The sequence below is a fragment of the Rana temporaria genome, chromosome 1, assembly GCF_905171775.1.
Source record: "Rana temporaria chromosome 1, aRanTem1.1, whole genome shotgun sequence".
Taxonomy (NCBI): Eukaryota; Metazoa; Chordata; class Amphibia; order Anura; family Ranidae; genus Rana; species Rana temporaria.
The window spans coordinates 321,662,794-321,685,853 of record NC_053489.1 but is presented as its reverse complement, the minus strand read 5'-3'; the positions used below and the strand labels follow the sequence as shown (position 1 = coordinate 321,685,853).

The 23,060-nt window shown below is 43.6% G+C and overlaps 1 protein-coding gene across 3 annotated transcripts in view; it reads left to right on the top strand.

Annotated features, from left to right (window-relative positions):
• Positions 1-23,060, top strand: part of CNTLN (centlein) — a 424,230-nt gene that overhangs the window by 238,005 nt on the left and 163,165 nt on the right. For 2 of the 3 annotated variants that reach the window (XM_040360158.1, XM_040360150.1), the window contains exon 16: positions 14,545-14,622. The exons of the other annotated variant lie outside the window; for it this stretch is intronic. In XM_040360158.1, the coding sequence (XP_040216092.1) occupies positions 14,545-14,622 (78 nt within the window). The remainder of the gene's footprint in view (positions 1-14,544; positions 14,623-23,060) is intronic. 3 annotated transcript variants of the gene reach the window in all.

The following is a 23,060-nucleotide window of genomic DNA, read 5'->3' as shown; positions in this document are numbered from 1 at the left end:
CATCCTCGGGGGGGGGGGGGGGGGGCTGTGCTGATAATCGATCAGCACAAACCCCCCCTGTCAGAGGAGCAGCCGATCGGCTCTCCTCTACTCGCGTCTGACAGACACGAGTGAGGAAAAGTGGCTGATCACGTGAAGGAGACTCTTTACCTAGATCAGTGCTGCGGGGTGTCAGACTGAAACCCTGCAACAACGATCGCCGCGATGCACGCCCCCAGGGGCACGCAGCGGCTCAATATCCTGAGGACGTCATATGACGTCCACTCAGGATATTGAAACCACTTTGCCGCCGTCATTTTGTTATAGGGCGGGCGGCAAGTGGTTAAATATAGTGCCTGGATATCCCCTTAGTCTGCTTGTAAAGTCATGCATCACGCTTGCTGGCCAGGAACCATGCTCAGATGCTTGCCTGGTATGAATTTTTTTGGCTCCCTCCCCGTTTTTTTTTTCTTCACTTTTTTTATTGCAGTAAATTTTATTTTTAATTCAGCTGTCAGCGGGGAAGCTCATTGACAGATGATGACTAATCCATTGTTTAGGACGCAGCGACAGACTTCCCAGCTCTTTTTCTTAGCAGCTGTTCACTGTGCCCTAATTAGGTAAAGCTTTACCCAATCAGGGAGCTTGGAATGCACTGTGCAGCGTGCAGTGCTTTGTGGTGCGCTCGGTGGAAAAAAATCCCGTTGAGCGCCCTGCAAATTCAGGTGTTCGCCAAAAACAATAATCGCCCAACACTAATAATGAATATGTGAATAACATGCTTAATTCCTATGGTATTTGTTTTCTCTTTATCCTATGTTTGCCATTAGATACAAATACTGGGAAGAAGAAGGTATGTGGTGGGGGAAAGTTCTCTTTTAACCAATATTTTACTTTATAATGGCGGCCATGAGAAGCAGCTTTATTCAGTGGTAATTTTCTTGTAAAGCTGGCCATACGTGAATCAACTGACCGAATGTCAATTCATATATGGGCAAGGAGGTTGTAGAGAAATCAATCTACCAATCGACTTCTGTACAGCCATCCTATGGGGTTTTCCCCACTCAATCAGTGCTGCCGTGAATTCCCTCATCCACACATTCGAGTGAGTCCTTTTTTTTTTTCATCTAACCCTTTGGTAGAATGAAAAAAAAAAAGATAAATGTATGAGCTGCTTTATTCTTTACACATATTAGGCAAGTATGTATTAAAGTGAAACTAAAGTTAAAAGAAAATTACCTATATACTTCAAGTTTTGATTCTCAAATGTTTTATCCTCTTTCTTTAAAATTCTGAGTACATTTAGTCACCATAAGTAGTTTAGAATTGTTCCAGAAATCCGATCTACATTAATTTCCTTTGTACTCATTCAGATGCACTGAGAGCAGAAAGTGTAATTAATGGCGAGTGATAAGTCTTAGCGAAGGAACACATCCCCCTGGCATCTCTTTTAAAGGGCATATTCCCTGCTGGCCATTGGATGGTGCAGACTTTTGCTGTAATGTACTTATCAGTTGCTTAATTACTGTTCCAAAAGAAGGTCTGATGGAATGTGTTCAAGCAACTGATGGGCAGACTGCATAGCTAAAGTCTACTTTCTTGGAACATGCATGTCTAAAGGGTGTTGAGGGATGTGTTTTTACTTTTGCAATCGGCAGTATCCTGATTATCATCCCCCCGATGGTATGGATAGCAGAAAAAGCTAAAAAGCAGAGAATATGCACACATTTTTTTATTTTATTTTTTTAAGTAAGAAAAGATATTTGTTTCTGGGATTGTGAATATTGAATGTTGAAAGATTGATTATATTCCCCTTGCTTTGCTCAAATTTGCCTTGGTATAGTAAAAAAAAAACAGTGTCCAACAAAAACAAACAAAAAAACTATTCTCAGATGCTGCCCTAAGGCCTCGTACAGACGGGCAAACATGTACGATGAAAACGGTCCGCCGGACCGTTTTCAGCGTACATGTCTGCCCGAGGATTTCTGTATGATGGCTGTACACACCATCATACAGAAATCCGCGCGTACTCGATACGCGGCAACGAGGCCACGACGACGTGCGCGGCCCTGCCAGTTCAATGCTTCCACACATGCGTCAAAGTAATTTGACGCATGCGAGGGATGGTGGCCGCTCGGACATGTACGGTAGGTCTGTACAGACGACCGAACATGTCCGACGGGCAGGATTCCAGCGGGCATGTTTTAAAACATGTTCAGAAATATTTGCCCGCTGGAAAAAGGCCCGGCGTGCAAATGTACGCTGGAATCCTGTCCGCTCGGGCCTACACACGACCGAACATGTCTGCTGAAACTGGTCCGCGGACCAGTTTCAGCAGACATGTTCGGTCGTGTGTACGGGGCCTTAGAGGTCAAAAGCTATATTTGACACTTATAAATACAAAGGGCCAGATTCAGATAGGTCAGCGGATCTTTAGATCCGCGTAACCTATCTGATTTACGTTACGCCGCCGCAAGTTTTTGAGGCAAGTGCTTTATTCAGAAAGCACTTGCCTGTAAAGTTGTGGCGGCGTATCGTAAATTCCGCGGCTAGGGGGCGTGTAAAATTTAAATCAGGCGCGTCCCCGCGCCGAACGAACTGCGCATGCGCCGTCCGTAAACTTACCCAGCGTGCATTGCTCCAAATGACGTCGCAAGGACGTCATTGGTTTCGACGTGAGCGTAACTTACGTCCAGCTCTTTTCTGAATCGACTTACGCAAACGACGTAAAAATTCAAAACTCGGCGCGGGAACGACGGCCATACTTAACATAGGATACCCCTCACATAGCAGGGGTAACTATACGCCGGAAAAAGCCGAACGCAAACGACGTAAAAAAAATGCGCCGGGCGGTCGTTCGTTTCTGAATCGGCGTAACTCCTCATTTGCATATTCCTCGCGTATACAAACGGAAGCGCCACCTAGCGGCCAGCGTGAGATTGCAGCCTAAGATCCGACGGTGTAAGTCACTTACACCTGTCGGATCTTAGGGAGATCTATGCGGAACCTGATTCTATGAATCAGGCGCATAGATACGACCGACGGAACTCAGAGATACGACGGCATATCAGGAGATACGCCGTTGTATCTCTTTCTGAATCTGCCCCAAAGACTATATTGACCAGAAAAATCAATATTGGATGATGGATGACAATGATGGAGAAGAGCGTTATGGAAGTCAAATTCAACCAGTTCCTGTTGAACCGGCCAATATTCAATCCTTTAATGGCCAGTTTAAGTTTGAGGTGTTTCAAAAGGAAAAGATGCTGAAAAATATATCGAAAAGCTGCCTGTTTTACTTTGTGCTGCTGCATCTGGTCAACATCTGATAAGTACTAAGTCCATCATACAGCAAGAAAACCGTCTGAAACGTACTTCTAAGCTGTACAAAATCTATTTTGTAAAGAAACCGCAAACTGGAGAGTACTATCTCTTTTAAGTACAATCTTCACATTTCAACCCTATCAACCTTGTGTAGAAAAAAGTTTTACCACAAACTTGCCTTACAAGCCAATCCTCTTGGGAGAGTTTTTGCATTTTTAAAGCACAACATGTGAACTGGACTGGCTTTCAATTGAGCCTGTTCACACATGTCCTGGTCGGCTGCGGTCCATTTTGAAAAGGAGTCCTGTGCGATTTTGGATCCGGTTCAGGTGCGAATTTGAGTAAAAATGTCCACGTGAACTGGTGTACAAAACCGCTCCAGACTGCAAAACGCAGCCAGAGATGTTTGAACCTAGCCTTACATAATAGGTTGAAATTTCCCCTGAGCATCTTCAAATATTGACAGAATGGCACAGTTCTTCTAAGTTGGAATTTTTACCAATGGAGGATTTTTTCATTAATGTAAAGTGTGATGATTAGAACATTTCAGTTTTATTAATAAACACATGGGCCCAGATTCAAGAAGCACTTGCGCGGGAGCAAGTGTGATTTGCGCCGCGCAAGTACTGATTTGCTCCCATGCAAATTTGCCGCTGATTCTGTAAACCAGTTAAGCCAGAAATGCGGCCATTTTCCCGCGCACGCAGCCTAGCTGCTCCGGCGCAATTTTCGCGCAATTTTGCGTGGGGTGTAAGTTGCGCCTTCATGGAATTCCCTCAGCGAATATGCAAATTAGGTACTGCCGATGATTCAGCAACATGCGCGTGTGATGCGCATCTTGCGCTGGAAGCGCGCAAGCTTTTTTCCCCGGGCAAACTTGCTCCTGCTAAAAGCAGGGGCAAGTTAGCAAAAGATGGCCAAATGTCATCTGAAGGAGCGCGCAACTTCAGCAGCACCTAGACAGACGAGCTGAACAAGCAGAGCACCCACATTTTCGGGACCTCACATCTGTGCACCAACATGCCAGGGGCAGCTGTGGTTCTTGATATTCTATTGACTGAGCCGACTCGTAGGAGGGCACGGGAGAGGATTTACAGAGGGCGCTACAACCTTTTTCAGATGAGTGATACTGAGGTGTATCACATGTTTCGCTTCAGCCCTGAAGTCATCCTTGAGTTGGTAACAATCCTGCAGGATGACATCAGCAGCCCGACCCATCGGGGACAGGCAGTGCAGCCACTGGTGAAGGTAGTGGCAACCCACTAAGTGGCTCATTTCAGCGCACAGGTGGAGTGGTGGCGGGGATGTCCCAATCCAGCATGAGCAGGTGTGTGCACCAAGTGATCCCTGCAATACTCAGACGAATGGGCACACAATTTATCAAACCAACTGCGGCAGAAGGCAATCAGTGATTTTTATGCATTAGCCAGATTTCCACGCACTGTGGGTGCAATAGATTGTACCCATGTGGCACTACGCCCCCCCCCGGCTCCTCGAGCATATCTACTGCAACAGGAAACATTGGCATTCGATAAATGTGCAGATGATTGTGGATGCACATGGCCTCATATGGCATGTCCGTGCCAAACACTCAGGGTCAAGCCATGACAGTTTTATTTACCGACACAGCCCCATCCCAACCGAGTTTGACCAGAACATGTATGGAGACAGCTGGCTGATTGGTGAGTGACATGGGTGTCAGGTATGACTGCCCCTCCCCCCATGATGCACACATCACAAGGGGCACATGCACGACTAACATTCTCCTGTCTTTTCCCTTCCAGGTGACTCTGCATATGCCCTGGCACCTCACATGATGACCCCATTTCGTAACCCTCAAACACCAGGAGAGGAAAGATATAACGAAGCCCATGCACGTACCCGTGCGGTGGTGGAGCGCACATTTGGCATTCTTAAATCTCGATTCAGATGTCTGGATAAATCAGGGGGGACCCTATTGTATTCACCCAACTTTGTATGCCAAATCGTAGGGGCATGTAGTATTCTCCACAATTTAGCTCTAAGAAGGGGCATGCACATTGAGCTACGCAATGACCTTACCCCCGAACCACGCAACCCCCCCCCCCCCAAGAAACACTACCGGATCTTCTGAGGGAAGAGCAATCCGGAATGGTCTTGTGGAACGTCTCTTTGCACATTAAACACACCCTGATCTTGTCACAAGTATAATGCATGTATGTACACCACTGTAGTCCCTAGCACACACACGACACATGCACCCCAAATTGGATTAGACCCAACAATACCCCATGGTATTAGGGAGCAGCAACGCCGCGTCAAGGCTCCAATTATGTTGCTGTCCATTCATACACCTTTCACATGGCAGAGGGTGACACCTCTTTTCCAGCAGGAGTGCCACCCCCCCCCCCCCCATTCACACACCAGTCACACTGTAGTATACACTCCTCACCGTGTGTAGGGACTACAAATAAATATAAAAACTCATATCCTGAGCATATAAAAAAAATAGAAACTCATATCCTGAGCATATATAAAAATAATAAAAAAATCATATTCTGTGGGGAAAAAAAATGTAGACATAAAATTATTTTTTGGTTTTTTTCTTTGGGCCAAGGGTGCCCCGGCTCCGGCTCCTCAATCTCCGTGGTGCAGAGGAGGCATGGGGTGGGGATGGAGGGGGGGAGGAGCATCAACCCCTACTTCCACACTCCGTGCAGGTGGTGGCTGCATGCCCTCCATGGCGTTGGCCAGGCGGGCGAGGATTGTGTTGGTCTGGGCCAACATCCTCATTTGGCGGGTGGTGGTATCCCGCTGATGCCGGCGGGTAACTCTCGCCTCCTCCTGCACTGCAGCGGTGTTGGTCTGCACAGCAGCGGTATTGGCCTCCACCGCAGCTGTCATCCTGCTTAACAAAGCTGGTGTGGTCTCCTGAGCCACCAAGCAGGTGACTATGGCCTTAGAGTTGCCACTAATTTCCCCCAGGCTCTGTGCGACATGTTTGTCCCGGTCCGCATGCAGGGTGAGTGCATGCTGCATAGAGGTGGAGGTGGATGCCATGCTGTCCGCCAGACGACGCACCTCTCCCACCATGGCCCCTATATGGCGGGTCTGTAGGGCCTGCTCCTCCAGCAGACCGTCACGGAGGGTGGAGGGTATATGCCTCGTTTTTGAGAGAGCCTTCCTGGGAGGAGAGGCTCGGCCACGGACAGAGGGAGAAGGGGAGGGGTCCACAAGGGAGGGGCTTGCCCTGGAGGGGGATGACGTGCTGGGCGGGGGGGTGGTGGGTTGGTCAGGGATGGTGGTCTCCTCCTGGAGGGAGCCAGAGTCCTCCTGGATAAGGAAAAAGGTATCCTCCTCCAATACCACTTCCTCCTCCATACTTGGCCCCGGTATGATGTCCTCCTGGACCAGCATAGCCAGAATGTCCATGGGGCCTGACTGGACCCCTGGCTCTGGTCTGGATGGGCTGGGTCGAGCCGCAGCCGAAGACGGCCCAGCTTCATCATCATCATCATCACCACCTGTGGATGACACCAAAACGAAATATTTTGCTGGTGCAACACACTTCTCACATGTTCACTTGTACCCCCTCCCATGATGCACAGCAGATATGAAAGAAAAATAATACTTACATCTTCACTTCTACCCACAAATATGTTCATTTGTACCCCCTCCCATGATGCACAGCAGATATGAAAGGAAAATAATACTTACATCTTCACTTCTACCCACAAATATGTTCATTTGTACCCCCTCCCATGATGCACAGCAGATATGAAAGGAAAATAATACTTACATCTTCACTTCTACCCACAAATATGTTCATTTGTACCCCCTCCCATGATGCACAGCAGATATGAAAGGAAAATAACTTACCAGTCCCCAAGTTCCCAACAGTGGAGTCGAACCCTTCAAGTCCCTCCACCTGCTCCTGCACAAACGTTTGTGCAATAAGCTGCTCCTCCTGATTGAGCCGGATCATACATCGCGGCCCACCTCCCGTGCCACCGGTATGCTTCCTGATAAGGGCCAGCTTATCCCGGACCCTGCGCCTCATATCGTTGAGCTTTTTCTGGATGTCATCCCAGGTACGCACTTCATTACCCAGGGCATTGATGTCCAGGGCAATGGCTTCATATATAGCCCTCCTTTGGGCAATGGTGGTGTTTGCCCGCTGGGCACCATATAGGACTTCCTTATGCTGCTGGAGTGCAGCAATCAGGATGTCCATCTCCGCAGCCACGAAGTTGGCCTTCCTTTTTTTGGTCCCTTCGGGAGGTGCCATGTCTTGCAAATGGGCTGAATTTCCTTGCTCAGGGGGGGTAGGAAAAAGCAGGATGAAATTCAGCAAAGAACCTGCGCAAGTCTGCTCCTATTTATTTGCTCAGTGCAAGCAGCTGAGCAGGATTTGCCCTGAAATTATGCTAGGCGCAGTTTGACGCATGCGCAGACGGCAGCGCTCTAACTGCGCATGCGCGCGCCCGGCGCAAACCTCTGCTGAGCCGAAAATTCCTCATTTACATAGGGGCACACCCACTTTGACTTGCACGGCCTTGCGCCCTCAGCTTTGCCTTAAACAGGAGCAAATTAACTGAACAAACGATTCCTGAATCAGGTGGCAATTTGGCAAAATTGCTCCAGCGCAGAGAAATTCAGCTGAGCGGCTCAGGTGTAAGTAATGGGCAAATCTACCTGAATCTGGGCCATAGAATGTTGTGACATTTATTGGCTATATGCTTTGATTCATTAAATTCTTTATCGTATGTGTGTGTGTTTTTGTATAGGGCTAACGTGGTCTTTTAACTCTCATCTGAGGTTTTATTTAACCACTTAACCCCGGACCATATTGCTGGTCAAAGACCAGGCCACTTTTTGCGGTTCGGCACTGCGTCGCTTTAACTGACAATTGCACGGTCGTGCGAATTGGCTCCCAAACAAAATTGCCGTCCTTTTTTTCCCCACAAATAGAGCTTTCTTTTGGTGGTATTTGATCACCTCTGCGGTTTTTATTTTTTGCGCTATAAACAAAAATAGAGCGACAATTTTGAAAAAAAAAATATTTTTTACTTTTTGCTATAATAAATATCCCCCAAAAATATATAAAAAAGCTATTTTTTTACATATTTTTCGTAAAAAAAATCACAATAAGCGTTTATTGATTGGTTTGCGCAAAAGTTATAGCGTTTACAAAATAGGGGATAGTTTTATGGCATTTTTCTTAAATTTTTTTTTTACTAGTAATGGCGGCGATCAGCGATTTTTATCGGTACTGCGACATTATGGCGGACACTTCGGACACATTTTTGGGACCATTGGCATTTTTATAGCGATTAGTGCTATAAAAATGCATTGATTGGAAGCTGCAGTTAAACACTTCCATACAGGGCACTTATACACCTTCCTGCCCAGACCAATTTTCAGCTTTCAGCGCTGTTGCACTTTGAATGACAATTGCGCGGTCATGCTACACTGTACCCAAACAAAATTTTTTACCATTTTGTTCCCACAAATGGAGCTTTCTTTTGGTGGTATTTGATAACCTCTGGGATTTTTATTTTCTGCAAATTTTTTTTTACTGAAAATCATATTTTTTTTGTTTCAGTTACAAAACATTGTAAATAAGTATGTTTTCTCCTCCACTGATGGGCACTGATAAGGCTGCACTGATGGGCACCGATGAGGTGGCACCAATGAGGTGGCATTGATTTTGCACTGATGATGGGCACTGATAGGCGGCATGGATGCGCACTGATAGGCGGCATGGATGGGCACTGATAGGCGGCATGGATGGGCACTGGTAGGCGGCACGGATGGGCACTGGTAGGCGGCACGGATGGGCACTGGTAGGCGGCATGGATGGGCACTGGTAGGCAGCATGGATGGGCACTGATGGGCGGCATGGATGGGCACTGATAGGTGGCACTAATGTACTGTAATGTGTTGTACTAATGGATGCCAATCCGTGCCAAACAATAATGCCTGCCAATCAGTAATGTCCATTGTGGGCACTGATTGGCATCCATTGTGGGCACTGATTGGCATCCATTATTTTCTGATTGTCATCCCTGGTGGTCTAGGGTGGCATACCTGTGGTGGGCATCCCTGGTGGCCCAATGTGGGTCCAGTGTGGGCATCCTCGGGGGGGCTGCGCTGATAATCGATCAGCACAAACCCCCCTGTCAGAGGAGCAGCCGATCGGCTCTCCTACTCGCGTCTACTTACCGGCTTTTCCTGTTTACATCGTGATCAGCCGTGATTGGACACTGCTGATCACGTGGTAAAGAGTCTCCGTCAGAGACTCTTTACCTAGATTGGTGTTGCGGGGTGTCGCCGCGATGCGCGCCCCCAGGGCCGCACATCGGCTTAATATCCTGAAGACGTCATATGACGGCTGGTCAGGATATTGAAACCACTTTGCCGCTGTTATTTTGTAATAGGGTGGGCGGCAAGTAGTTAAGTAATAAGCCTGTAAGAAAACTCCTGCTGTGGAAAATTAACAGCTGAAATGAATTTTCATCAGCTGTGTGTCTTACGCTAAGTGAGATGTAAATGTATTCAGCAGTTCTAAGCTATGGGGCTAGACTGAAAAATACAGTACCTTGGAGATAAACAAAGGATATTAATGTAACAGCACTCTTCTACCCTGCTGTGTGTTTAAAGTTTTACCTGTGTTAGATGGTAACATCTTTTGAATAATGCTTAATTTATTTTACATGCATACTTTTTAATTGGCCTTGACAGGATCCCAAGACAAAAGAAATCTCAAATTCAGTCTAACAAACAAGTCACTGTTTGTGCCCAGAGGAAAGCAAATCTGTAGAGCATAGTGATACGTTGTTTTCTTTCTGGATTAGAATTTAATTTTCCACACCCACCTAGTGTGTTTGCATAGGATTTGAAAAAAAAATATGTTGTTTTGTTTTTTTAAAGCCTACTGCTGGCCATACACTCTACGAAAAATCATCCAAACGAACTTTCGAAAAACGAACGTCCGGTCATGAGTGCAAACGATATTGCCATCATGTAATGACCGATAAATCGTTCAGTGGACATAAATGAAAACATTTTATTTATTTTTTTAACATATATTTAGTGCAGAAAGTTCGGACGGGAAACGCATTAACCTTTTGATTTATCGTTCGTTCAGCAGAAAATGTCCAAACTTGTCCTTCGTTTTTTCGGCTCAAAAACGTCCCAACGATTATCAATTTTGTGCCCATTAACTGTTCGAAAAACGAACAAGCTGTCTGAACGACCGAATTTCGGACGATTTTTCGTAATAGTGTATGGCCACCATACAGTAAGTTAGTAGTAACAAGAGTCTTAATTTATTCTAAACAAATGTCACAGACAGGATTGAGTCTTGGAAGAATGGTCATCTCCTTCAGCTCTGTTGTGTGGAAGTAACCGATTTTTGCAAGCACCTTCTGGGACATCAGAAAAGCATGGTCCAATTTGCTCCTTTATTTTCCCCCCACTGGAGCAAATCGGATCATACTTTATGGGGTCTTTTTTTTTTTTTTGCTTACCTTTTAGGTCAACTGTGGATATAAGTTTCTTTACATGTTTTCTATGTATTTATTTTCTATTGGTTGAACTGTACGGACTTGTGTCTTTTTTTTTAGGCCCGATTTACTACGTAACCTTTTTTTTCTTACTCTTTGAGATTTTTTTCTTTTTCAGTCAAGATTATTCTCTACATTACTGCTAGTGCTTGCCTCTTTGATCACAGCTATGCAATGTGGATGTACTGACTGGCATTTAAAATGCCACATTCAGACCCCACTGGACTGTCAGTTGCAGAAATAGCCTGGAAGTGTCCTTCAGGCGGGCCTCTATACAGTGGAATATGGGGAAGAATTACCGCGCTGCTATAGAAAGGTGAAAAAGCTGCTGGCACTAAACATACAGAAAGATATGTGACAGAATTGGAAGTGGGATATGTGCAGCGCTAATGAAGAGGACAAAATCTAATAAACAGGTTTTGTAAAAAAAAATCGCTGATCGCCGCCATAAGTAGTAAAAAAAAAAATTATAAAAATGCAATAAAACTATCCCCTATTTTGTAAACGCTATAAATTTTGCGCAAACCAACCGATAAACGCTTATTGCGATTTTTTTTTTACCAAAAATAGGTAGAAGAATACGTATCGGCCTAAACAGAAAAAAAAAAATGTTTTTTTATATATTTTTGGGGATTATTTATTATAGCAAAAAGTTAAAAATATAGCATTTTTTTCAAAATTGTCGCTCTATTTTTGTTTATAGCGCAAAAAATAAAAACCGCAGAGGTGATCAAATACCACCAAAAGAAAGCTCTATTTGTGGGGAAAAAAGGACGCCAATTTTGTTTGGGAGCCACGTCGCACGACCGCGCAATTGTCTGTTAAAGCGACGCAGTGCCGAATTGTAAAAACCCATTGGGTCATTTAGCAGCATATTGGTCTGGTCCTTAAGTGGTTAAAAGTGACAGGAATTGCTGAATGCGTGAGCACCCAGATGGGAATGACTAATGTTAGTCCAAAGTGAACCTCAGCTAATCACAGAAGTCCACTGAAAGACTGCACACAATATCAAATGGATAGTCTATTCAACCTCTATACAGACTACTTAGTGGTAAACATTTAACTGCATAGCTGTAGAGAGATTTCCAGTCCAGAGGCACTAGCATTGCTCCAGCGCTTTGCCTCTCTCTAAGGTCTAATTTTGTGAGTAAAGACCCGTAAACACGGACGACTGAATGTCCAGACACATTTCTGTGTTTGAAAAAAATAAGACTAAGATAAATAATTTCAGAACTTTTTCCACCTTCAATGTGACCTATAAACAGTACAACTCAATTGAAAAACAAACTGAAATCTTTTTTTTGGGGGGGGGGGGTTCAAATAAAAAAATGTGGTTGCACCCTCTTATAACTGGAATGTAGCGGTGTTCAGAATTAAGCAATTACATTCAAACTCATGTTAAATAGGAGTCAGTACACACCTGCCATTAACCCAAAATACAGTTCAGCTGTTCTAGTAGGTCTTTCCTGACATTCTCTTAGTTGCATCCTACAGCAAAAGCCATGGTCCGCAGAAAGCTTCCAAACCATCAGAGGGATCTCACTGTTAAAGGGTATCAGTCAGGAGAAGGGTACAAAAGAATTTCCAAGGTGTTAGATATACCATGGAATACAGTGAAGACAGTCATCATCAAGAGGAGAAAATATGGCACAACAATGACATTACCAAGAACTTGACATCCCTCCAAAATCGATGAGAAGAAAACTGGTCAGGGACACTGCCAAGAGGCCTACAGCAACAATTAAGGAGCTGCAGGAATATCTAGCAAGTACCTGCTGTGTGGTACATGTGACAACAATCTCCTGTATTCTTCATATTGCTTTTCTTACCCTTTTTTGATGAAACCAAGATTGAACTTTTTAACCATAATTCCAAAAGCTATGTTTGGTGCAAAAACAACTGCACATTACCAAAAGAACAACATACCCACCATACCATACCCACAGTGAAGCATGGTGGTGGCAGCATCATGCTTTGGGGCTGTTTTTCTTCAGCTGGAACAGGGGCCTTAGTCAAGGTAGAGGGAATTATGAACCATTCCAAAAAACAGTAAATATTGGCACAAAACCTTCAGGCTTCTGCAAGAAAGCTAACCATGAAGAGGAACTTCATCTTTCAGCATGACAACGACCCAAGGCATATGTCCAAATCAAAAAAGCAATGGCTTTACCAGAAGAAGATTAAAGTTTTGGGATGGTCCAGCCAGAGCCCAGACCTCTGAAGAAGGCTGTGCACAGGAGATGCCCTCACAATCTGACAGATTTGGAGTGTTTTTGCAAAGAAGAATGGTCAAATATTGCCAAGTCAATATGTGCCATGCTGATACTCATAGCCAACAAGACAGAGTGCTGTAATAAAATCAAAAAGTGCTTCAACAAAGTATATGTTTGAGGGTGTGCACACTTATGCAACCATATTATTTTAGTTTTTTAGTTTTACTTTGCCTCCACCTAAAAGATTTCAGTTTTGTTGTTCAATTGAGTTGTACAGTTTAAAGGTCACATTAACCACATCAGCTCAGGATGGTTTTACCCACTTCCCTACTAGGCCATTTTTTAAAATACAGTGTTCAGTTTGTAGGTCACATTAGGTGGAAAAATGTCTGAAAGGATTTATCGTTGTCTAATCTTTTTACATCACAGAAACTAGACATTTTAGTCGGGGTGTGTAGACTTTTTATCTCCACTGTATTGTCCAGTTAATTTATGTCCTTGCTATGATTAAGGTTCTCTGAAGGCAGAAACATGAAAGCTGCTGGCTTTCTGGATTTTTTTTTTTTTTTACCTCTACCTATACAAAAAAAAAAAAAGATTTAATGCCGTGAATGATCTGAGTCACTGATTGCATCTGTTTCAAATCTTTGTCCCTGACAGAGAGCCTGAAAACAAACTATCATGCTTTACCCCATAGACTGAATGCTGGATCTGCCTGAGGCCTTAGCTGCTCCCAAGCCTTAAGCTGTGGACACTGTTCGATACTGAACTGCTCAAGTCGCTGACTGATGAGCTTTTCCCTGAAGGTTGCAGTCTTCTGCTCTTAGGCCTAGGTTAAAAGATGTGGTGCACAACCATATAGAACTGGAAGATCAGTCTGTTGCTTCTACCAGTGCTGTATTCAGCCTTGGGTTTTGCAGGACCTCTGCACTTTCAAAACCTTTTCCTGCACACCCTCTGTTTGAGTTGTTTCTGTTTGAAGACTGAAAGCACCGTTATCCATTTTTTGCACCTCCCAAACCCTTGATGGTGCCGTGTCAACCTAAAGTGGTTGTAAACCGTTACTCTGACACTCCAAGCCCCTGTGTGGGCAGTTTGAATGCTTCTTTGTTCTTTAAAAAATAAAAAAAATTGAATAACATTTTTGTACCAGAAAGTGGTTGTAAACCTGGAAAGTCAAATACAAACGGAAATCAAATAAAGGAGAAGGGCACAAATTATTTATGCATAGTATGGCTGGTAGAAGAACAGCCTGTTATCTATATTCCTCCCTGCTGTATGAATTTAAAGAAAAAACAACACCATGAAAAAAAGTGGTGGCGTCATGCCCCTTTTCCTTTTGATTGACAGCCTGTGTAATGAGACACTAGCATGAGACTGTGTGAAGGTAGCATGTCTCCTGCTGCTTTGTACCTCCATGTATTTTGTGACATAGATCAAAGCCAAGTTTACTTTCACTTTCCTCTCTTCTTTCCTCCGAGGATACAAAGCTTACGGAGTCAGCGGAGCATACAGAAATAAAGACAGAGAGAGAGACTGCAGAGAATACAGAGAGAAAGGTAGAGACAGATAAATACATACAGAGATTCTGTGATTAAGTGTGAGGGGAATAGTGTGATATAAGTTTTCTGCCCCCAAGATTTAGTGCTATGCCACGCCCACAAATCTGCAAATTTCTACAACCAAATGAGGATGACGTTTTGAGAGGTACACACAATGTGACTTAGATAATGTTGTCATAATCTAACTGTTTAAAAAAATGGTGTTTTGGGTTTGCAACCACTTTAATTCAAATTGTGTCACTTGGTGGTCTGTGTTGCCTGTGGACCAAACCATCTCCTGCCCTAAGAAGACACTTACTGTTCCTGTGGAGGATGTCCCTTCCTTTAAGGATCCCACTGATAAAAGACTGGAAGCCCTCTATAGGGCCATGTTCTCTTTGGCAGATTCTGCCTTGGACCCAGTTCTTGTCAGGCCTGTCAGTTGTTTTTGGCTGTGTTTCCCTCCCTTCATTTTGACATTTGACTATCTGGAAGGTTTAAAACTTTATCCTTCAATGGACAATAAAGAAAATAAGATTACTTTACGTACTGTAAAAGCCTTGTCTGGAAATCATTTGAGGGGACACGGTTCACAACCCTCTGTGTTTATAATCATGCTCTTGGTACTGGTTTTCTACTAACCTGAGGCATGATGCAGGTAGTAGGGAGGGTTATATGCTGGTCAGAAAAGTATTATTGGCTATGGTGCTGTCTGTCACCCACAGAAATACATGGGGTTGGGCCGATAAATAGTTAAAAAATAATGCTTCAGATGGCTGCGGTTCTCCCATCTATATAGGTCCTGAGTTCCTCTAGTGAATATATAAAAAGCAAACAGAAGAGGGTGCCACCATCTGAGGATAAAACTGTTTATTAAAATCAAAAGGAAAAATTAAATATTGAACAAAATTGAAAAAATCTGAATCACACAACGTGGACTGAAATATAAATGTTGGTGCCAGGAAGTATTCTGCGCTGCATGGAACTTTAGTGTTAACAATTTAAAAGCCGTTGAGGTGGTTAGGAGCACCAGTATATTTTTTTATGGTTGAAGGAAATCTTACATGACGGGTTGTTGAATATTTCGCTTTGCCAAACCTAAAGCCAAGTACCTTCTTGTAGCTAATGGAGACTGCAGGAAGTAGGCATATATCACAAATGCTAGACATTGAGGCTTCCGGAAGCGGTCAGCTTTGATTTTTAAGTGGTAGTTCTACTTATAGTGTGCGCAGACACGGTATGTTTCTTGCTGTATTTTTCCTCAGCATTTACTGTGTTTAAAAGCAAATGTATAAAAAGTATGCATGTGGTCCTTGATCACAAGGCTATAGAGTCCAATGGTAATGTTAATGGTTGAACTTTTGAACCTGTCCTCCAGCATACTATTCTTGTGAACACTTGGGTTTACTGTTTTTCAAGTAGATATGGGATTCACCAAAAAAAAAAAAAAAACCTTGGGCTAACAAGGGCAAACCCAGGATGGGCAGATAATATATTCTTGTAATAGTTATTTCTGAGGTTAATAAGTTTAGTTACTCTGTTCTTCAGCAGATAATTTGATTTTCACATGGTATATAAGCTCAAGACTGATAAAGGCGATGTGCTCCTTGGGGCCATGAATGGCTAATATGAAGGTTTAAATTATTTGAGATTACTAGAGGAACATGAATAATAATAAATACGTTTTTCAAAAGTAGCCTAAATAATTATGCGTATGTGACCGAATAGGTTTTCAAATTCTTATAAGCCAAATAATGAACAATTCATAGGGAAATTTTTCAATAGCATAATATATAGACATATAATAAGAACACCCTAACCGTATTATGGTCTAAACATTGAATCTTATTCCTCAAAAGGTTTCATTCATAAATAGCAGGCCAAATGGACTGTTTGATGGTTTTGCTTTTTTTGTTGGTCTGCACTGCTGTTTTACAGTAATTTGTAACCCAAATATTTTATTTGGGTGCACTTTTATTTACTACCTGGACAATAGGGAGGCAGGCTAGGAAATGATTCCTATCTCAGAGCTGTACAAAGTGGGTCCCCAAGTTAAAGGTCACATGACACAACATACTAGCTTTGGGTCATGTGACCTGAATCTTGAGCACCATGGGGCTTTTATAGAAAATCAGCATTATGGATGCTGACATAATCAGGGTTTTCATTCACTTAAATAATGTATTGGCATCAGCATCCCAGTGCATGACTTAGAATTTCCACTCCAGTGTACATGAACAGAACCCAAGCACCACAACATAAACAAAAAATTCCATGCTACTACCCATACATCACATGGAAAGCAGAGCTCCCGGGTGCTAGATCCACAGTCGCTGGCTGCGTAGAATAATGAGGAAAAGATGATCCGCACTCCGGTCGTTGCTCTTAAACAATAGACGTATTTATTGACAAGCCACAGTAGACAAACGCAATAGGAAATGTTGACGCGTTTCAGCCTATAAGGCCTTAGTCATAACCAACTTATAGGCTGAAACGCATCAACCCTTTCCTATTGCGTTTGTCTACTGTGGCTTGTCGATAAATACGTCTATTGTTTAAGAGCAACGACCGGAGTGCGGATCATCAAGCACCACAACATCATCTTTGTACTACATGGAGGTAAGTATTTCATGACTTTTATACTTATAGCATGTCTCCATAATATATGAAAAAAATATATATTTTTTAGGCCTACTGTAGGACACAAATGTTGTGTTAGAAAGTGAAATAGTTTGCCTGTTCATCAGCCAACTTCTCTATAGTAAAATAGTTAAACTAAATGTAAGTGATTAATATATTAAACCAAGGCAGGATAAATCCTGGTTCCCATGAGGAGTAAAAAATGCTGTCTGGTGACCTGGTCATTGAAGTCTTTTGTAGTCTGCAATTTCATCTGTCGCACCAATGTGCGACATTAAAAATAATTGATGATCAACACCGCATTTGTATGTGTATGCTAGCAGCCATAGTGTGTATCTGTGTGTGCCAGCAGGACTAGTGGGTCTGTTTGTGAATATGGATCTGTGAGATGCATGGTTATAAAAATGTGCAACTTAGGTCTTTGTATGGGTGAGTGAACACAAGGAAGTTGTTACTATGCGTTGCACACAGGGGACACTATGCATCAATTTCATGTGTGTGCGCACAGGAGACCCAATGCAGAAGTTAAATGTGTTTACATAGGGTATACTATGTATCAATTACATGTGTGCATGCAGGAAATACTATGCATCTGTTAGCATGTGTGGATATTATGCATCAGATACGCATGTGTTCACAAAGGGGATATTATACATAAGTTACATATCTATGGGGGAGAGCCTATGGATCTGAAGCATGCATGTGTCACAGTATGCATAAGTGGTGTGCATATGTAAAGTGTGTTTAAATGTCTAAAAACAAGACTATGGCACCCAGGGTTTGTTGGGATCTGTTTTACTGATATATTTGCACACACACACACACACACACACACACACACACACACACTATAGCAAGTGGTTTTAAATATGTGTAAATTTGTCAGTTAACCTCTTGACCACTGGGCACTTAAACCCCCTTCCTGACCAGACCAATTTTCAGCTTTCGGTGCTCTCACAATTTGAATGACAATTACTCCGTCATACAACATTGTACCCATTTGAAATTTTTGTCCTTTTTTTCACACAAATAGAGCTTTCTTTTGGTGGTATTTGATCACCTCTGGGTTTTTTATTTTTTGCGCTATAAAAGAAAAACGACCGAAAATTCTGTAAAAAAACAAAAAACAAACTTGTTTCTGTCATATTCGCAGGTTATTTCTCACACACAGCATATGCATACCACAAATGACACCCCAAAACACATTCTGCTATTCCTCCCGAGTATGGCGATACCCCATGTGTGCAACTTTTACACGGCGTGGCCACATACAGAGGCCCAACATGCAGGGAGCGCCATCAGGCGTTCTGGAACACCCAGGCCAATTCTGACATTTCTCTCCTACATGGAAAAATCACAATTTATTTGCTAGAAAACTACATAGAACCCCAAAACATTATATATGCGGAGTATTGGGGAATTGCGGAGTATTTGGGTATTGCAGAGTATTGGGGGTATTGCAGAGTATTGGGGTATTGCGGAGTATTTGGGTATTGCAGAGTATTGGGGTATTGGGGGTATTGCAGAGTATTGGGGTATTGCGGAGTATTGGGGGTATTGCAGAGTATTTGGGTATTGCAGAGTATCGCGCAGGGTATTGGGGTATTGCAGAGTATTGCGCAGGGTATTGCAGAGTATTGCGCAGGGTATTGCAGAGTATCGGGGTATTGCAGAGTATCGAGGTATTGCAGAGTATGGGGTATTGCAGAGTATGGGGTATTGCAGAGTATGGGGTATTGCAGAGTATCGGGGTATGGCAGAGTATCGGGGTATGGCAGAGTATCGGGGTATGGCAGAGTATCGGGGTATGGCAGAGTATCGGGGTATGGCAGAGTATCGGGGTATGGCAGAGTATCGGGGTATGGCAGAGTATCGGGGTATGGCAGAGTATCGGGGTATGGCAGAGTATGGGGTATGGCAGAGTATGGGGTATGGCAGAGTATGGGGTATGGCAGAGTATGCAGAGTATGGCAGAGTATCGGGGTATGGCAGAGTATCGGGGTATGGCAGAGTATCGGGGTATTGCAGAGTATGCAGAGTATGGCAGAGTATGGGGTATGGCAGAGTATGGCAGAGTATGGGGTATTGCAGAGTATGGGGTATGGCAGAGTATGCAGAGTATGGGGTATGGCAGAGTATGCAGAGTATGGCAGAGTATGGGGTATGGCAGAGTATGCAGAGTATGGCAGAATATGGGGTATGGCAGAGTATGCAGAGTATGGGGTATTGCAGAGTATGGGGTATTGCAGAGTATGGGGTATGGCAGAGTATTGCTGAGCTGGGAGGGATGGCTGGATCTGTGACTGCAGTTGTCACAGATCCAGCCACAGAACTGCTGACACCCCGCGCTCCCCCCCTCCTCTCCTCTCCTCTCGCACTGTACCGAACGGTACAGAGAGGAGAGGGAGGAATCGGCGTCATCAAATGACGCCGGTTTGTTTACAAGTGATCGCTCCGTCATTTGACGGAGCGATCACGTAGTAAACAGGCGCGATTCGCGGCAATTTACCGTGATCCGTGATGCGCCGGGTCTTCTAGACCCGGCGAGCACGGACACTTCTGCGAGCGCGCCCCAGGGGACGCGCAAACGCGGAAGTGCACGAGGACGTCCTGTCACAATAACTCGACCGCGCTGTAGCAGTATTTTTGCTATAGCGCGGTCGGCAAGAGGTTAAATTGCATAGGGAAAAAAATTATTTCTGTGGCAGCCAGTTGTATTTTGCTGGCACACATTTTTTTCAGCTGGCTGCTAGATCTTAGTAAAAATTGCCCTGTAATAAGCTGTGCATAAAATTAAACATTGCATATTTTCTTGGTAGCCACCTAAGCTTAAATATTCAAGGATAGGCAAAAATAGTCGGTAAAAATTGGAAGAAAGGGGGCACTTGCTGCTGAAGAACTTTTAATGCAAAGCAAAGTGCAAGCAGTCATACTGTTTGTAGACCATGTTGGAAAAGGCTGTGTCTTATACAGCATCCTGTAAGGAATTTCACACAGATGAAGAGGTATACCAAAATGGAGGATCTGCTAGAAGTCATTTGCCTTAGAAAACTTCTTACAAATAGATTGTCCAGCCTCCAATATGTGAAGAGAAAGGACGCTTAGGAAATTTCGAATTGTGATCCATATGTAGGAGTAAGACTCCATACACACTATTAGATTTTCTGCAGATTTTTGTCTTCAGATTTACCAAAACAATATAATATGAGATCAAACCTTAAGAGTTTCAATATGTATGCAATCAGGCAGGTCCTTGTAGGAGTCTTAGGCCTTGTACACACGATTGGTTCATCCGATGAGACCGGTCCGAAGGACCGTTGTCATCGGTTAACCGATGAACCTGACTGGTGGTCCGTCGCGCCTACACAGCATCGGTTAAAAAAACGATCGTGTCAGAACGCGGTGACGTAAAACACAACATTGTGCTGAAAAAAACTAAGTTCAATGCTTCCAAGCACGTGTCGACTTGATTCTGAGCATGCGCAGGTTTTTAACCGATGCTTTTACATACTTACGATCGGTTAGGTGTCCATCGGTTCAATTTTAAAGCAAGTTCTCATTTTTTTGACCGAAGGTTAAAGAACCTATGGGGCCTACACACGGTCGGTTTGGACTGATGAAAACGGTCCTTCAGACCGTTCTCCTCTGGCGATCCTATCGTGTGTACGCGGCCTTAGAGTGATTTTGTTATTTTTTTTTGGTTGTTGTTTTTACAAACTGTTTGTTTATTGAAAAATATAAATGAGCAGTACAAAATATCATGACAATGTACATAAGAGAAAGTACATCGACAACATGAATACAAATACATGCAAAAATAATACATTAGAAGTGCAAGAGAATATCCAGAATATCTGAAACATATTGACTACACTTTAGACAGATAAATAGTCAGTAAAGGGTCTGCAGGCGCTGGGCCAACAAATATTATAAAATAGTAGATACAGTACATACAATTCAAGATAAAAGCATTAGACGATGGGTAGTCCACGTAACCTCATATACACTATATTGCCAAAAGAATTGGGACGCCTGCCTTTACACGTACTCCTAAACCTTAGAGCGTAGACTGCGAGCCAGGTCTTTTTGTCCACATTAGTGCCTGACCTTACAAATGCGCTTCTGGAAGAATGGACAAACCTTCCAATAGACAGACTCCTAAACCTTGTGGACAGCCTTCCCAGAAGAGTTGAAGCTTTTATTGCTGCAAAGGGTGGGCCAACTCAATATTGAACCCTACAAACTAAGGCCAAGATTCTCAAAGGACTTACGACGGCGTAGCGCCATGTACGCCGTCGTAAGTCCGAATGAGAGCCATCGTATCTATGCGGCTGATTCTTGGAATCTGTTACGCATAAATTCGGCTAAGATACGAGCGGTGTACGTTTCTTACACCGTCGTATCTTAGGGTGCATATATTTACGCTGGCCGCTAGGTTGCGCTTCCGTAGATTTCCGTGTCAAATATGCTAATGAGCTAGATACGCCGATTCACGAACGTACGTTCGCCCGGCGTATCAAGATACGTTGTTTACGTAAGACATACGCCGGCGTAAAGTTACCCCTCATAAAGCAGGGGTAAGTCATGTTAGGTATGGACGTCGGAACAGCGTCGTGTTTTACGTCGTTTGCGTAAGTCGTCTGTGAATGGGGCTGGACGTAAGTTACGTTCACGTCGACTAGGCATTGAGCGGGCGTAATTTAATTTGAAAATTCGACGTGATACTGAGCATGCACGCGCATGCGCCGTTCGATAAAAGCGTCATTTACGTGGGGGGTCACAAAACATTTACATACAACACGCCCCCTACCAGCCTAGTTTGAATTAGGCAGACTTACGCCGTATCAGATACACTACGCCGCCGTAACATAGAGCGGAAGATGTTTCTGAATACGGGACCTGCCGTTCTAAGTTACGGCGGCGTAGTGTATCTGAGATACGCTACGCCCGCCTAAAGATAGGCGTTTTTTTGAGAATCTGGGCCCAAGTCTGGGATGCCATTAAAGTTTATGTGTGTGTAAAGGCAGACGTACCAATATTTTTTGTAATATAGGGCATGGGAAAACATTGTAAAGTATATAGGATTTGTTCCAATAACATAATATCAATTCTTTGAAAAGGTGATAACGCGCTCAAGAAAAATACATCAACCATAAAAACACAAAAATCCAAACATAACAGTGTTGTCAAACAGAGATAACCAGTGGAAATGGTTAAGAAAGATAAATGATCACTAAATAATGAACAATAACCTGAAAAACGGTGCCTGAAGTGAGTGGCAAGTGACAAAAAAATTATATATATGTTTAGAATAAAAATAAAACACTAAACAGTGGTGATAATATATAAAGAAAGTCTACATATAATGTATGGGTGTGAATCTTCAAATGGCCAATAGTGGCACATAAAGGATGGTGCGCTATAGTAGATGATCTGGAACTCTGACCTCAATGAGATGGTAATAGGCTTGTACAGATCTCTAATATGTCAACCACGGGCTTCCATTCTCTCCTCCTCCTTTTCCAACTCTATGTGCAATACTGTCTCCAGTTGGTGCAGCTTTGCTGGTTTATGGTCCATAGGGGATAATAAAACCTCAGAACGTGCCACAATGATGGAGGGGGAAGAGAAAGAAAAAGGATGCCTCCGACAGTGTATTGTCACTTCTCGTGACTTCTTCAGGCCTGAAGAAGTCACGAGAAGTGACGAATACGCGTATGAGTGTAACAAAGAGTCCACCAAGAGGGTACCGGAGGTGACGTTGGCGAACACACTTTCCTTTTTACATGCCTGATTTTATCACCGCTATGTGAGTA